We start from the raw sequence: 17793 nt of genomic DNA, 5'->3' as shown, positions 1-17793 counted from the left end.
AGCCTTGAAGCTCGCTGGTTTTTGTAAAGCCATATTTATTCAAGAGCCTGCTATAGTCAGGGTCCCAAAACTATAGTTAAATTGTGCACACATTCGCTTCTTGCCTCTCTTCCTGAAAATGACGTGTCTCTTTACAAGGCGGGAATAGAAAAGTCTTGGATAAATTTAGACCAAAATGTTCATTTTATTAACTTTTCGTCAGTGCCTATAAGAACCTCGAAAGACTTCTGGATGACGCTGTCGTCTCTGTAATATAACTACAACCCAATAAATATGAGACAGTAAATTCAGCAATACTCTGATGCTTTTTAGGCTCAGCTTTACGCTTTAGAACTAAGCGCCACGGCAGGTAAGGAGAAGCTACGAAAAAAACAGCGTAGCAAGAAAGCACTTAACGTCACCTAAATGCCTCACAAGTTTAAAAGGAGAATGGTGTCAAGGTCGTAGAAGTCATGCCGAGGAAGGCCGCGCTCTCGCCAGGCAGGCTCTCAGCGAGAAAGACCATTAAGTGAAATATTAAAAACAGGTTCAAAGTCGCGAATGAATGAACGCTATAGCATCATTATGCACAGATATCCACCTTTCAACCAATTATTTTTGCCGCCCTTAGAAACAGGGGTACTAAGTGCGTTAATTATTCTTTCATTATCTTATTCTTATTCTCGAATATCGCTCCTTATTCGGACACTACGATACAGCATAATATTAATAAAAAAAAAACCAAGGGATTTGAGGGCTTAGAAAGAAATATCCCCTGGCAGCCAATTAAAGGAACTTGTGAAGCAGCCGCCTTCTCTGTGTGCTTGTTATAAATTTTGGAAGTAAGGACGCCCAGGAGTTCAGCGGAAGAGAGTTCGTAGTCATCTTTGTCTAAGTGGGGCGAACACGAATTAAGGAAAGGAAACCTGTTTTTTTCTTTTTTTTTGCTATTGCTTTTCTGAATTTTGTAAGGGTTCTGTCTGGGGTACCATAACGTGCTAACTTGTGCTTCTTCAACGTATTTTATTGGCGCATAGGTGGTAACTAAACGCGAGATATCACCACGCTGTGACATCGCGGACCCTGTTAACTCAGTTAACGGTGTATCGTCATACATGCGGTCACCTGCTTTGTTTCTATATAAAATAAAAGCCTCCAGTTTAATACAGAGCAAATGGGTTTTTTAACGCTAACTTAAATTCCCTTTCGCAGTAGCAAAATATCACAGCCAAGTACGAAACTGCCGAACTCTTTCTCAGCATCAGAACGCCATAGCTGTTTTAGCGCCGTGAGTGGCGATTATTCACAAACTAAAGATATTCTTCTTCTTTCCCCTTTCCCTCGCTGACTATTAGCTTGGAAGCTGCAATATAATGTTAATTTGGAGCTCAACTTTGTGCTTACAGATATTAACACAGCTATTTCAAGCAAAAGACGCATATTCTTGTGATTCTCTCGACGCATCATGTTTATACACAACAAAGATTTTAGGGCATCATTTACAAATCGTTTCAGATGTCTTATGTACCTCTCAGTTATAACACATCGCAAATAATTTTCCGTCTCGATCCAGTCCGAAGTATGACTGTATACAAAGCGCCAAAACTGGGCTACCTCATGGCTTACTATGGCTTACTTGTTATTTCTGTCTTGGCAGTAGTCGTCCTCAATTGTCAGCCGTTGTACAGTTTAACCATGAAGTTAAACAACGGCACCACTACACAGCGCGGACGAGACGCGTTACACTGTAATATGGTTGCACGTCGTCTCAAAGCTTTCCGGGCCTAGGAATTTAAATGAAGGTTCAAACGCAGAGCATAGCTATTCAAGAAGATAGATTAAAAGAAATAAAGAGTTCGGTTTGCTACTCTGCATGGAAGGAAGGTGAAAAGTGATCTAATGAGAAAGGATATGAGAAAAAATCACCGCCCAAGCACTCCGTACAGATGGTTAACCAGCGAAGCTGAAATGTGCGGGCCCGGTATTTATCACTGGGTTAATCTCGGCGGTTCATTAAACGACGGCATGGTAAACTGCCGGTTCCTCGGTACGCAGTTGCTGCTTGCGCTCGGCTGCACGGGCCTGTTCTTGTGCCTGGGCTGAAGAATCGGCAGTGCGTAGACAAGCTCGTTCAGGGTTGTGCTCGCGTCGTTGCTGATAGAAAGCTGACTGCTCTTAAGGAGTACGGATGACGCGTGACCTACCCATTTCGGAGCCGGAGAGAAACTGCTGCGCGCGTGCTCGGCTGCGACGGAGAGCAACGACGTCATTACTGATGCAACTCAGTCACGCACCTCTATTTCTGTTATTTTCTTCGCGCATGCGCATGAGGTTGCGCCGGAGACGTTTTCAGCGTACAGGGGACAAACTGATGGACGGAAGAATCGGCTAACCATGCACTGCTAGGCTCTAAAAACAGGTGCTCCTGAAAGTAAATCGGCACATAATCAGAGGTGACGCGCATCACTAATAAAGCGTATTCGCAAGCCCATAGAATGCAGGAAGTGAACTAGCGCTCGAGCTGCCTTTAGCGCAGACGTCCGTTGAGGGCACTGTTCTACAGTATCATTTTTTTTTCAGAGTAGTTTTCTGTCCAATCTCACTAGGGTGGTATATTGGACAGGATCTGCCCTGTTACAACGGGGACAAATGCAACGCAGCTGCACGATAGTATTTGCGGAGATATATCTACTGTCGCGACGGCAGTAGATCTAGTAAATGTAGAGCAGTTCAGTAGGACATTCCAACGTTTTCAGAAAATTTCAGAAAGCTGCTGGTCATTGCAACAGCGAAAAAGTATGGCCAGCTTAACCCGACACAAAGCCACGGATGGTACAGGAGAATGTCTTCACAAGGCGATAGTCCAGTCGAGTCCAAGCAATGTAGACGGTTGTTCATGAAAGTGATTTGAGTTCTACAATACCAACGCCAAACTTGACATATACGAGCCAGTGCTTCAATTTTCAAGTCATATGTTTCCATAATTAATCGATTCATGCTTTCTTGTCCATGTAGTCAACTAGCGTAAGTACCAAAAAACGACCTGGTTTAATTGTAAATATTGACATACATTATGCCAACATCAAGAATTTTCTTCTACAGTGTGCCAGCATTATTGCTTCTTGCAATGCGCGACGAGGTTTAGTTAACCTAGCAATGTTTACGAGTCATACCGTGCTTTTTCGAAAGATGCGTAAACGTTTAATATCTCAGCAAATTAAGGATGTGGCATTACTTAGCCTGAACAAAACGGCTTCTCGATTATTATTTCATTCGACATTCATTTTTCTACCTTCATTAACTCCTTTCTTTCCAGATGCTTCTCAAAAACTCACCACGCAAAAGACCTTGTTTGTCCTTCCACTAGCCTTCACGCTTCTAAAGAACTGTTACACTGCCGGAACTTGAAGACTAGTCCCAGGTAAGCGGCATTCTTCCTAAATTAACTTCATGCTCTTGCTAACCAACTCCAGTTACCAAAAAGGAGTGGGTGAGAAAAGGCATTTCGTAACCTTCCTTAAACCAAAAATTTTCTAAATTTGGAATTTTTGCAGTTTGAACAACGTCGAATGTGAGACTTCTTTTTTTACTTAGCCTCGTTTTCCGCTACCTTATAATGTACATATAGTTCGACACAAAAACAAAGAAATTCCTGTGTTCTTTCTTGTGCTCTTGTGAAGCCATTAAATTACTTGGTGGGGACAATACGTAGCTTTACTACATGTTTTTTAATGGAAATAGGCCCATATCAACTTTTTAATACGAATTGAATACAAACAGTAAGTATCGAATATCGAATTGAATATCGAAAGTGAAATTCGGACGCCTATAGCAACAGCAAGAATATTTATTCCGGTATAGTTAGGCTATTGACGAAAAAGGATCATTTTTAAACATACGTTCAGTAAGTTTCGTTAATTAAACTGTCTGAATAGTTAATCAACATCTTACAGCCTTGTTACAGACGAGCTTTCCAAGAATAAATGGTTGCTGTTTGCCTAGCTTTTCAAAAACGCTGAATAAAAGATTGCCTAAGAAAGCTCAGAAGTTATCGGGAAAAAAGCGGCTGAAGGACTTGTGTGGTGTAGACACATGCTAAAGGGTCCGTTGCAAGGAAAACATCACTAGCTTTAGCGTAAAAGATGAAACTGCTACATGACTAAATTATCAAAAACACTAAACGATAGACTACAAACAAAAATGACAGATTGTCATGTGCGCTTCCACCCGAAACTGAAAATGAAGCTTACATTACTCATTTTGTTTCTGCATTGCTTCGAAAACATTTGGCGTTGTTTCACTTCTGATATTTTGCGGTATTTCAGTTGACAGACAAAGAACAGAAATAAGGCTATAACAGCTGGTTGTCAAGATATATTTGGTTAGTTCCGAATATAAAATACCGAATAATTTCTTTGATAATAGGACTACGAATAGTGAATGTGTAATATCTTATTCGTATTCAATATTTTGACTATTCGCCCACCCATGGTTCTTAATTCGCATTGCGTGGCATCTGGCAAAACCATCATTGCAGTTGCACCATTGTGATACTTGTGATACGTTGTTATTCGCAGGGTCAAAGAAACTTCGCGTTCAACAAACGCGCTTTTGACAAAGTAAGCTTAGTATATTCGTGTCTGCAATTACAGCGGCTGTTTGTGTAGGCTATTATAAGTTTTTGCAGGTAACTATATGTAAATTATGGGGTTTTACGTGCCAAAACCACTTTCTCATTATGAGGCACGCCGTAGTGAGGGACTCCGGAAATTTCGGCCGCCTGGGGTTCTTTAACGTGCACCTAAATCTAAGCACACGGGTGTTCTCGCATTTCGCCCCCATCAAAATGTGGCCGCCATGGCCGGGACTCGATCCCGCGACCTCGTGTTTAGCAGCCCAACACCATAGCCACTAAGCAACCATGGCGGGTATAGGCAACTATAAAGGGATAATTTTGCAATGGAGCGAAATAAGTATGTGCTTTTGATTTCTGTATAGACAGTTGAGTGAGATACGAATGAACTTAACACAAACTATATCACTTCTTTTTTTTTTTAAATAGCCCATGATCGACTTGCCATGCCCTCTGACACACAATGATACTCTTTTGCAGGTTTGTTGGGGAGCCTGTTGGAGAACCTCGAAGGACGCCTAGTCGGACGTTCCAATTGTTTGTATCTATGATGTACATACGCACAAATATTTGTAACGAACCCCTCACCTCTGATGGAGAGGAATGAGACTGAACCGAAAAATGGCACATATTTCAAGTTTTACGTTTCTAAGCCTCTAACTGGGAGCGCAGCAATTATTGTCGCCTTCCTTCGTTGTTATAGTCGATGTACTGTGATACTGATAGGCACTTGTTCACCCTCGTAATTTCGTCATGGGTGGTACAGTTATTGTTTGCTTGAAATCAGCAGGCCATTTATTATCGCAGCTGATCAGCTGTACGAACAACTTAATGTGAATCCAAAGCACGGACCAAGAAAGTAAAGCATAGAAATCTGGAGTGGTTGTTTCTCACAGCGTGTGCATGCTAGAACTCTTTACTGGACAGCTCTTACGAGTAGGTACGACGTCGGAAAATGATGCGGTCGCCATGGGAGAGGCTGTTCCGGCTTTTGAGATGACTATGATTTTGAGACAGAAATAAAGGGTATTTTTTACAAACACCAAGCCATTTCTTTGTCCCTTTTTTTCGGTACTCCTATGTGGGAAACTAACATTCTTTAGAACTTTGCCTCCGCAACAGATTTAGTCAACCTCCTATACTTCGATGAGTCTTTGTACGCCCATTAGTGCCAGGCATGTTTTCATGAATGTGGAGACGAAGACGAAGTGCTTCTCTTGCGGAACACATCTCGCCCGTCTCCGTGCTTTTCTGGACTTCTCACTGCACCTGTGGGGTCTACCGCCCCCTCCATCGCGGTGATGGATGTGCAACACCCCGAGGACCCTCCCGGTTCCCGTTCACCCGCGGACATCGGTTCGAGGAAGCGAGGAAATACATCGAGTGGTAGCGAGGACACAGAGCTGTACTCCGCATCAGGTGACGAGTCCTCGGAAGACGGCTTTCGACTTGTCCAGTACCGCAAGGCCAAACGAAGAATGATCAACTCATCTTCGGCGTCCAGCTCGAACACTGTGAAAACAGCGCCTCAACGATGGCCTCACTCCATCCTGTTTGTGCCACAGAACGCTACCGACAACCTGCGCGTCCTCAACAGGCAAGCACTCTCTGTGTATCTCGAAAACACTGTGCCAAACGAGATCAAGGATGTCAGGATAAACACTAGGCGAAACATCCTGGCAATCGATGTGATGAACCCGAGCGCGCTGACCATACTACAACATGTAACGCAGCTGGGAAACATCAAGGTCCGATCCATCATGCCAACGAATGGTGCCACAATAACAGGAGTCATCTATGACATTGACAATGAAATTCCTAATGCAGACCTCCCAGTTCTTATAAAACCAGCAAGTGAACGCAACGTCATTGTGCATGTTTGTCGCCTCGGCAACACACGTTGTGTGAGAATAACGTTCAAAGGCGACTGCCTTCCACCCTACGTGAAGGTCGGCCACTTTCGCCACCAGGTTCGACCATTTATTCCAAGACCAATGCAATGCTTCAATTGTCAGAAGATTGGCCATGTGAAGGGTGTCTGCAGAAATTCGGCCGTGTGCCCTCGATGTGCCGAACCCCACTCAGAAGACAACTGCAGCGCAATCAAGTTGAAGTGTCCTAACTGTCAGGGTGATCACTGCGCCTCTTCCAAAGACTGTCCCCAGATCAAGAAAGAGATCACCATTCTTAAACAAATGGTCAGAGACAGCTCTACCCACAAAGAGGCTGCTGTGAAAGTACGGCAAAGACGACCTCACCTTCGAAGGTCTTCACGACGGAAAACATCAAGTTTTCCGGAACAGTCAACTCGTCAAGCAGCATCACCAGCGGAAGTTTCCAGCCTTCCGAACACCGATGTTGGAAGGGAGAAAACTGCCAGATCTCTCTCCACAAAGGAATGGCCGCCACTTCCACGTACACGACCGCCAGAAGAGCCGCAAAAGAAGCCGCCCCCAGTACAGCAAGGTGCTGTATCCGAGGAGTCACGGAAAACAGATGAGCAAGTGATAGCACTTATTAGGCCTTTAATGAATGCCATTCGCGTGTTGCTAAGCAACATGCACACACCGTCTGCCAGAAGTGCGCTTCAAGTACTGGACGCTCTGAGTCCGGTGCTTGCAACCCTTGAGTAGATCATGGCTCCACAGCCACGGTCTTTTAGGGAAGAGGTCCGACAAGCAGCTATTTTTCAGTGGAATGCGCGCGGACTCAGAGCGCGCCTTTCGGATTTCCGTCGCTTCGTGTACGCCAATATGTTTCCAATTATCGTCATTTGCGAGCCGAACTTATCGAATACAATCAGGCTTTCCGGATATGAATTATTTATGTCGTCAACTGTTTATGAAAACAGTAAGGTTTTGGTGTGTATTCGCCGTGACCTCACCTACACTCATCAGCCTGTACCACCTAATGACAATAACCAATATATATGCCTAAACGTAAGGAAAAAGAATTTGGCCTTTACTTTTGTCGGCGCCTACCTATCTCCGTCAAGTCGATTTGATTACAAAAGACTGCAAGACATCTTTTCCTCAACCTCCAATCCCTGGGTCATCACTGGGGATTTCAACGCCCATCATACACTCTGGGGAAGTCCGATGATCAACGCAAGAGGGAGAGCTCTGGTATCTTTCGCCTCCAGTAATGAACTTTGGCTGCTGAATGATGGAAGTCCTACCTTCTTACGTGGCTCCACCTACAGCAGCTGTCTTGACTTGGCTTTCGTCTCACGAAGCCTTGTCAGACGTGCAGGGTGGTTTGCGGACATAGAGACGCACGGAAGCGACCATATCCCCACGTACATCAAGATCAGAGGATTGTCCCCTTCCAAAATACGGGATACGATCCAAAGAGTGGACTGGCCTAAATTTCAGTCTATTATGGAAGAACACTGCGACGCCAATCCATCTTTCGACTTGGAAGAGGCAATCAAGGGCGCGGTGCAAGACACTATGCGCACTCTCACATGCTTTTCGAAACTGAACGAATTTGATGTGGAACTAGAACGACTTCGAGCAATCCGACGACGTGCTGAACGAAGATACCGACGTACGAAAACAATAGACGATTTACGGACCGCAAGGCGCACGCAAAAGAAGATACAGCGCCGGTTAGCCAAGCTCGAATCGCAACGTTGGACTGCCTTCTGCGAGTCGCTAGATCCGCGCAAGCCTTTATCGCAACTATGGAGAACGGTGCGTGGTCTCCGGACACTCCCCGTACAGCGATTCCCATTCAAGGCGCTTGCCCTCTCTCAAAAGAGATCGGAGATTGACGTGGCAGAGGATTTCTGCGCCAGATTATCCGGCCAACTCACAGTTACCAACATATTATCGCCTTCGAGTAACTGTCCGCCACCACGTGATCACCGGATGGATCTACCATTCTCAATCCACGAACTTAAGGCAGCATTAGCTTTGTGTAGCCGCACATCAGCGCCAGGACCTGACGGAATTTCCTACCGAGCTCTGTGCCACCTGGGTGAGCGAGCGAGAGGAGTTCTCCTTGAGGTGTACAATGAATCTTGGAGAGATGGCACACTACCAACAACCTGGAAGACAAGTCGCCTTGTTCCACTGCTGAAGCCTGGCAAGTCGCCGTTGGAACTCTCATCATATCGCCCGATCGCGTTGGCGAGCTGTGTCGGCAAAGTAATGGAGAGGATGGTCCTAGGACGCCTGGAATGGTACTTGGAGTACCACAACACCTACCCAGATGCCATGGCGGGCTTCCGACGTGGTCGATCATCGATCGATAACGTCGTCGACCTGGTCACCTACATTCAACATGAAAAATGCCGTAAGCGTCTCTGCGCTTCCTTATTCCTCGACGTTAAAGGGGCGTATGACAACGTTACGCATGAAGCCATCCTCTCTGCTCTCGCACAGGTAGGAGTGGGTGGTCGGATGTTTAAATGGATACGGAGTTATTTATCCATGCGATCCTTTTTTGTAAGCACCGAAGAAGGCCATACTTGTCTACATTATAGCTACCGCGGCGTCCCCCAGGGCGGTGTACTTAGCCCTGTGTTATTTAATCTAACACTAATTGCTCTCCTTGAGCACGTGCCAACTACAGTCAGGCTATCAATGTACGCGGATGACATCTGCATATGGACGTCTGCAGTAACACGCCTACAGTTGCGAGCGAGAATTCAGAGAGCCGCCACACAAACTGTTCTCTACCTTCGTAATCGAGGCCTGGAAATTTCCTCAGAGAAATGCGCACTAGTGCCATTTACGCGCAAACCCATGGCCAACTACAATGTAATGATAAATGGCCAAATAATACGACGGGTCCGATCGTATAAGTTCCTAGGTGTCATAATCGACAGGGACTTGTCATGGAGCCCACACGTATCATACGTGAAAAAACGGTTGACAGGCATCTGTCACCTCTTCAAGTTTTTCGCTGGCAAGACCTGGGGAATGTCGCCAAGTGCGATGTTGCAACTGTACAGGGTGCTTTTCCTAGGATTTCTGCGATACAGCTTGCCAGCAATAAACAACACAGGTAAAACAAATCTACGCACAATACAAAGTCTTCAGGGTCAAGTGCTCCGGATCTGTCTAGGCCTGCCTCAGAGTGCTTCAACAGTGGCTACAATAGGAATCGCTGGAGATCACCTTGTCAGGACCCACATTGAAATTGAAGTACTCAGGACCCATATAAGGCATCTGACCAGGACTCCTCGTCACCACTTGGCCTCCCTAACAGCGGACAGACCACACACATCTTTCAGCCGGACGATAACCACACATGATGAATCATTGCCAGCTTGTTTCACCCCGGCTGCGAGACCTTCGATTCCTCCATGGTGCCTCGCTCAGCCAAAAATCAACCTCACAATACCTGGTATCTCGAAAAAAGCTGATCTATCATCGCCAGCCCTTAGACAGCTCACGCTACTACATTTGTACGAGAATTACCGTGATTCTACGCATATTTATACTGATGGATCTGTCCTTCCAAGTAGCTCCGCGGCGGCAATCGTCATACCAGCGAAAGCTACAACAATCAAATTTAAGACGACCCACGCGACAACATCGACGGCAGCAGAGCTCGCAGCGCTCTTTACTGCCCTTCATCACATTGGTGATGAACCACCACATAAATGGACAATATTCTGCGATTCGAAGGCGGCACTGCAGTCTCTACTGTCACCTTTACGACGCGGACCACACGAACAACTAATATTCCATATTACAGAGACGTTGCAACATATAAGTGAAGCAGGCCATGAGATAACCTTTCAGTGGCTTCCAAGTCACTGCGGGATTATCGGCAATGAACGGGCGGATCACGCTGCCCGCTCAGCCCATACTGAGGAGCGCCACGTCCAAATTCCTCATTCTAGAACTGACGCAGCACGGAAGCTCCGCCTACTTGCTCGGCAGTGCACCGCATCGCAATGGAATGAGCCACACTTAAGAAACACGCGACTGTACTCACTTGATCCAACACTAAGTCTTCGAGCGCCATCACAGCTTCGCCGTAGAGACGCCACGCTTTTATATCGACTTTGGTTGGGCGTTGCCTTTACTAAAGCCTATGCATTCCGCATAGGGATGACCGACAGCCCAACCTGTGACCACTGCGGCCATGAAGAATCAGTTGGCCATATTTTGTGTGCCTGCCCACAGTACAGTACACAGAGGGCACGCCTTCGCCATGAACTTGACCAACTGGACGACCAAGCGCTATCCGAAAAAAGAATTCTACAACATCGAAAGGACCTACCGTCACAGAAGAAGGCCGTGCAAGCGCTATTGCGCTTTTTGCGATCGACCGGCCTGTGTGAACGACTTTAACTGGAACGCCTTTTGTGTATGTGTGCCTCCATGTGTGCGTGTTCTTTTTCCTTTTTTTTTTGCGTTTTCCTCTCTGTCATCTTTCTAACCCCTATCCCCCATCCCCAGTGTAGGGTAGCGAACCGGAGACTCATATCTGGTTAACCTCCCTGCCTTTCCTCTTCATTCTCTCTCTCTCTCTCTTCATGAATGTGCTGCCCCGATTAAACGACTAGTTGTCAGATAGTATGTTTTCTGCAGTCGTGTAAAGATGGCATTCAAAAAGCATGTGAGTAGGTCCGCTGATATTTCAGGTGTTCTTTATGAGATTTCAAGCAAAGCAAATGTGCAGAAAGTTTCGGACGTTATCTTCCCGCACTTTCTAGACATGTGCGAACGACTCAACTCTTACATCGCTTTGGTTCCACGCGTGAAGTCACAAAGTAGACCCGCGTAAATGCAAGACGGATTCTGGCACGGTGAAATGAGAAAAGAGAAGAAGTGTTGCCTCAACTTCTCGCGCACGTAGAAAGGAAACCCAGGTGGACAAAGGTAAGTTAAAATGGTTTCTTAACGATGCTTTTCATGGACATTTCCAGTGGACGAACGGGAGTTGAGGTGTGACCTAACTAGGAGTAGAGCCCACACGTAGTAACACGGACAAATATTCTTGTTCTCCACTGAAATACTTCAGGGGGCCTGATATAAGGCGTGCGCCGAATAAATAATGAAAAATATGTAGAACACTTTTTTTTACTTTTATAGCACTTCTGTCGGGGCCACAGGCTCCAGTATTCTGCTGCTTACAACGAGGCCAGTGTATTGAATGCCAACCTCGGTGCAAGTGTTCCGATGGGCGCGGAATGCAAGAACATTTATGTTCTTTAATTTCGGGGAGCGTAAAGGAATGCCTCTGAAATCGACTTATTCGGATAAATTTTGAGCCCTTGCGGTTCTTTAGCACGCGCTTAAATCTGAGTATGCGACCGTTTTTTGCCCTCTACTCCCACCGGAATGCGGCAGTTGAGACCGGCAATTCCACTCGCTATCTCGCACTCAGCAGCTGTACAACGTATGCACTGAGTCCCTGCAATGCTTCGGATAAGGACAGCACTTTCTAAAAAAGGCATCCAAAGACGACGTGAAAAACAAAATTCAGCCAATCAGCCTAATTAATTTTTGCGCATAAGCTTGTTTTTATAATATATTTGAATATTATTCTAAAATATTGTGATAGAAACTAACCCCCGTATTCTCAAACAATCCTTGACACGAAGCTCTTCCTCCACTGCACCGAGTTGAGCACAGCGCCATCCATCAATTGAACGAGACACTACGCTTCGCCAGAATTTCCGTGGAGCGTCGGTGAAGCGTTGTGACCACGTTTCCCCAGGGGCGGCGCTGCAATCTACTTTCTCGAGTCGAGATGGAGTGTTTAGTGGAGGAACGTTCTAAAATGCGGGAATAAGTAAGCATAGGTGAATAGAAAGAATGAAACATTTCCACGGGTATTGTGAAGATCTCTGGTGGCGAAAACATGTAGCCGTCTTGATTGAGGGGTTCCTTGAACTCCGGGAAACTCCACAAATATTTTTATGGTCCATCAAAGAGGGCAACACAAATTTTTTTTTCTTTTACATTTGTTTATATGTGAATGATCTTCCCTAATATATTAAGGTAAATGTAAATGGTGTGCAGTCGGCGCATATAGCTGCTATTTCCACTGTAATACAGTAACTATCAGAAGTAGTCTATTGTCACGTAGTAGTGACGGCAAAGAACACACTAGTAATACTGTGAATGACGAAACTAACTTTTATTGGGCGAACCTGTGCCCCCAGAAACAGGCTACACTTAAAGCACAACGATAGCGGCGAACACAGTCGGCAATCATTGAAATCTGTTCTGCCGGTCAAGCACATCGGCTTTTATACCTGAGTCATCAAGGTTCCAGAATAATCGCTACAGAAAGTTCTACACAATTCGCGTCGCACATGCAATCAGATTACACAAGCTTCGGTGACAAGAGACAGCAGAAAGAACCATCGATAACATTGGAGGAACTTCCGATAAATGCGGGCGCGTCTCACACTGATAAACAACATTCTTTAGATGGTGAAAAGCGGTCACCCGAAAAAGGTATACTTGTACACGTGTCACTATGTGCCTTATGGTACAGTGTGCCGAGCTCTTTTGTAATCAGTTTGGTCTGTATTAGGGGTAAAGTCACCGTTAAGCACTCATAAGCGTTTACGTTATATCTCCACTGTCTATGATGTAATATAAATAAAATAAACGACCAAGGAATTAAAAAATTCGCCGACGATTACGATACTCACTAATGCGAAATTTGAGCGCGGCTCTATACCTGTTTTCATTTCGTGATATATTGGCTGGTGCAGAGAATCTGCCTCGTGCGGCGCGTTCCAAGCGGAGTAAAATGTGGCGCGTTTACCTCGCTTATCGGGAGATCGCGAGAGGCAGCGCGGCGGTGACGCGTGGGTGCGATTCACAGCAGCCGCCGCAGACAGACCTCCGCTCATGCAGCACTTTGTTTTCGTATAGACGATGTGCGCTAATCTGGTGACATACTGTATTGTAGTGATCGTCGCCGCACAGCTCGTCTTACCCGCAAACATATACACTTTTCTTCTCACGCTTTCGTTCCACCATCGCCTCCTCTATTTCTTCAATGCGAGCGCAATCGCTCGCTCTCCAATGGGAGCCGTTGGTGCACCTTAGTTCAGTGAGATGCCGCGATGTGACGCTACCCAGATGGTACGACTAGATTCACTGTATACGGCTCCCGCAGGTAACTCTATGTGCGACTAAAGCCCCTCAATAAAAAACAAAAGTAGCGTCATCATTTGAAGATTGCGGCTGTCCTCCCCTGCGCATTCTCAAGACGCTCGGCTTTCCCATTGGCCGAACGCCGTCATGCGCTTTTCTTCTTGCTTGTTTTTACCTCCGCTGGCATATGGGTGCCAAACATTGCGAGCGGCGTACGGAGACGCCACGTTTCGCGGCTCCTTTGTGGTTTTGTAGTGTAGTTTTGTGTTCGCCATGCCGCGTTGCTGTGCCTTCGGATGCGCCACACGTGAAACTGACGGCAAGCGACTCTTCCGGATTCCATCTGCGAAGCGAGACGCGGCGCGGAGGAAGGTTTGGCTTTAAATAATCAGCCGGGCTGATTTCAACCCAACGCAATAGTCCCGGCTCTGTGAGGTAAGCGAGCGATTCTTCGTTCATCGTTAATCGCATATGCTGCTACTTGTTGTTATGCGGCTTCGTTAGTTTTTCGCTCTCCTAAGTGCCGCATGTTCGCGTTGCGTTTATTTGCCACTTTCGTGGCTGACATCAGTCATATATTCCATGCCGTTGTCTTTGTTCGGCCTCAATGTATGCGAACAGCACCTTTATGAGTGTATTGCCGTGCGTTGCGAAGCGGTGACATTGCGGTGACCGTACCTTGAAAGCGATCTGCGATGCAAAGAGTGCCGATGCCGATATAGCTTCGCGCTTTGTGTTCTCGACGCTTAACACTCCAAGAAAAGTTTACACCCTTTGAGTCATATCTTGCCACACAACGATAAACGTCGTCTGTCTTGTCCGCATTTCCTTTCTTTAACGCAGCGAGCCTGGTACTTCCCAGTAACGAACGGCATGCGCGTTATCAGCATGACATAGCATTGCCGACAGGAAAGTAGAGGGCGCGGCGTTTGCAAGAAAGGAAACGCAAGCAAGGCCGATGACGATTATTGTTGTGTGGCAGATATACACCCCAAAGGCAGTAAACTTTTTTAGAGTGTAGTGTTAAAGAGAGACCTGCGAAAAAGAAAGCGATCTGCGAAAGTGCCTGAGTGCGGCGTTGCTGAAAAGCTGCTGAAACGCTGCGTTCTCGCCGCTTCGGTTGCGCTGATACGAGAGAGGCAGCACGATTAAGTAGAGCTTTCCAAGCCAACCCAGTGCAACGACATTCAGACGTCCTCTCTTGATGTTTCGGCAGCCAGTCACGATATAGCGTACAAAAATTCCGATCGAAACACGATCTCAAACGCGCGAGCAACACGCAGCGACAGCGTTTGATTCGGAGAGCGTCCGCTAGTTCGGCTCCGCGCAGGGGGAGCCAACGCCGGCGCAGGAGAGAGGAGATGGCGCTACCTTTATTTTATTTAGGTGCATTATGTACTCTTCCACGACCGTAAAGCAGGCGCGAACGCTAGCCAACGGGGAAGAGCAGGAAAGGACGATAGGAGAGGGTGGTGAACGGTTGGATCGCCCGCATCTGGTTGGCATTGAGAAAATAGAGGAGGCGATGGTTCTACCAACGACGAGAGTGCCTCTTCGTCGCGGGGAAATCGTGTCACCAGTGTCAATGGCGACGACGCCCAAGGGAGCGTCACATCGAGCCTTACTAGTAGCCGCTCGCCATCGCCCCTTGCAGGAGCAGTGATCCCAGTCACACACGCTGGTACCGCGAACTGACCTCAGCAGATGACGCTGCGGACGAGCGTAACCCTCCTCACCTCATGGCACCCCCCTCCCACTCGGAAGAGCAGATGAGATCGCCCATGCGGCTGTGGATGCCGTGGCCGCCAGCAAGTCAGCGCATGCGCAGACCATCTCCCCTTCTCTGCTCCTCCGTATTCCGCCTCATGGTTCCGCTGCGCCCTCCTCCGACAATTTCCTTCTCCTCTCTTAGATATTGTCTTTCTTTCATCTACCGCTGCGCTCCACGTTCGCTTTCATTCTTCGCGGCAATGGTCGCTCGGTTACACCGCCGACGCCGACGCTCGCAGCAGGAACGGGATATTAAGAGCTGCGCTCTAATAAATGCTAATTAATTCTTCGTACTATAATGCGGCTATTGGTGATCACTCAATTCACCAGCATCTTCCACACCACCTTCGCATTTGTACACTAAGATCTCGTAGCCCTTATCGCAATATAAAAAAAAAGTTCGGCAGAGCCACTTATGACTGCTTACGTGTGAGAATGCGGACGCATTGTAGTCACTTTGGGGAAATGTGTTTGCTTAGGTATTCATCCGTATGTCGTCGTGCACGTTGTGAACTTGCACGGCATTTCTTTTTGTGTTCCCTTGCTTCATCTTCTGCGGCCTGCTTCCGTGGACGACCACGCTTCACAGATGCGGCTGAGGTAGACGCTTCGGAATGCATCCCAGTAGACACAGCACCTATAAAATCCGAAGAGCAAGTGACGCGCGGGAGGCGGCGACGTGACGTGTACAATGAGGCATGAACTCTAGCACACCTCATTTTATACACTCATGATTTGTCGCCGAGAGTGCACCACAGTATGCACAGCACCGATGAAATCCGAAGAGCAAGTGACACGTGGGAGGCAGTGACTTGACGTGGGACGCGTGGGAGTGACTTGAAGTGTGCAATGACGCACACGTCAGGTCACTGACGGCAGGCATCAGGCACAACATTATTCAACCATAACCGTGGAGCGACCGTGGCGTCGGGGAAGCGAGCCTGTCTCGCACCCAAACAGAAATGTACAAAATTATTTTTCCAATTCCATCAATTGACTTTGTTTACAGAAGCCTAGCTGACAAATGTGGCGTCAATCCGAGCATTTCTGACGTGTTCTTACCCGTCGCGCCGTGGGCCGTTTTTGGTGCCATCTTTTGGCCAGGCCGCCGACGACAGCTCCGGATTTTCACATAATGGCGCATATAATGCTTTCACATTAAAATTTGCTCACACAGGCGCCTGGGCAGAGTCAGTCTTACTGGCGCCTATAAATAGAAGCAATGAATTTTAAAAACAGGCAAGACTTCAGAAAAGTAACTAAGGCGGCCGTAGTGCAGGGGAAAAATCGCAAAATGGTGGTTGTCAGCTCAACGCCCATCAATGAAAAAACAAGAATCTCGCTGCATCCCCATTTCATGGCGAGACAGTCGTCGAGCGGAGACGTCCCGCGAGTTATAGTTAAGCTCTCGCAGTTCAGTCGTGCACGGTAAACATCATTCTTTACTACTATAAACTCAAGTCATGCAAAGAGGGACTGGAGTAAAAAAAAAGGCGCTATTTCTACTTTCCTGCAGTGAGCATGGCTCAGCGCCTGGTCATGCAGCGAAATGAAAGAAAGACGATGAATGTCGGGTCAGGCGGCAATCGGGACGAGAAACGGGGTTAGGCAAGACATGTCTTGCGTGTAACAAACGACCGGTGTTCTGTTAGAGGAAGTGAATTGGCGCCAAGGGAATGGAGGCGCAGTCGGTAACATTTTTTACCTGCAGGTAACACTTTCTTTTTACTTCGCATTCAAGACAGGAATGGTCTTTTATAGACGCACATCGAGTGTACTTTGCTGCCTGGCGAGCACAGCATTTTGTTCACTAGCTCAGCATTATTATTTCAGATAGTAAACGGCTGTCTTTCTGCGCCAGACATACACAATGGACAGGGAACAAATATGAGTAGTAGACAAAGATTGACGATGGACATGATACAGATGACTGCAGTAATCCTCCGGAGTGTTACGCATTATGTGAGAAAGTATGCGGCTATTCTCAGGCTTCTGAAATAGAGCTTAGACCAGAGTGCTATACCAATAAGGCATTACTCTGCCTCCGGTACGCCAGATCGTTGTGACCTGCTGGAAAGCGACCAGGACTACATTTAAATTTGATATTGTTTCCTTTCCTGAAAGCGGGTACGTAGAATTCGAGTGCGACATAAATATAAACATATTAAGGTAAGGTTAATGGCCTTATCAAGAAGTTAACCATCTGTTAGGCAGTTTCTGCTTCACAATCTACTGTTCTCGTTGAAGCGATTCCTCGGTGATAAAATGAACTCCCTTGAGAACAGGTCCCCTTTCGTTATTAAAATATTTGATACAGATGCATCGTGCTTT

At 46.7% G+C, this 17793-nt stretch overlaps 1 protein-coding gene across 1 annotated transcript in view; it reads left to right on the top strand.

Moving 5' to 3' along the window:
* The window catches only part of LOC126531419 (uncharacterized), a 94859-nt gene extending 89201 nt beyond the window's left edge, over positions 1-5658 (top strand). The window contains exons 5-6 of the mRNA XM_050178940.3: positions 3296-3400; positions 5093-5658. Of these exons, the coding sequence (XP_050034897.1) occupies positions 3296-3387 (92 nt within the window). The 3' untranslated portion in view covers positions 3388-3400; positions 5093-5658. The remainder of the gene's footprint in view (positions 1-3295; positions 3401-5092) is intronic.
* Positions 5659-17793: the final 12135 nt, after the last annotated feature.

This window comes from Dermacentor andersoni, chromosome 5 (genome assembly GCF_023375885.2).
Source record: "Dermacentor andersoni chromosome 5, qqDerAnde1_hic_scaffold, whole genome shotgun sequence".
NCBI lineage: Eukaryota > Metazoa > Arthropoda > Arachnida > Ixodida > Ixodidae > Dermacentor > Dermacentor andersoni.
The sequence above is the reverse complement of the archived record's forward strand: the minus strand, read 5'-3'. Positions and strand labels throughout refer to the sequence as shown.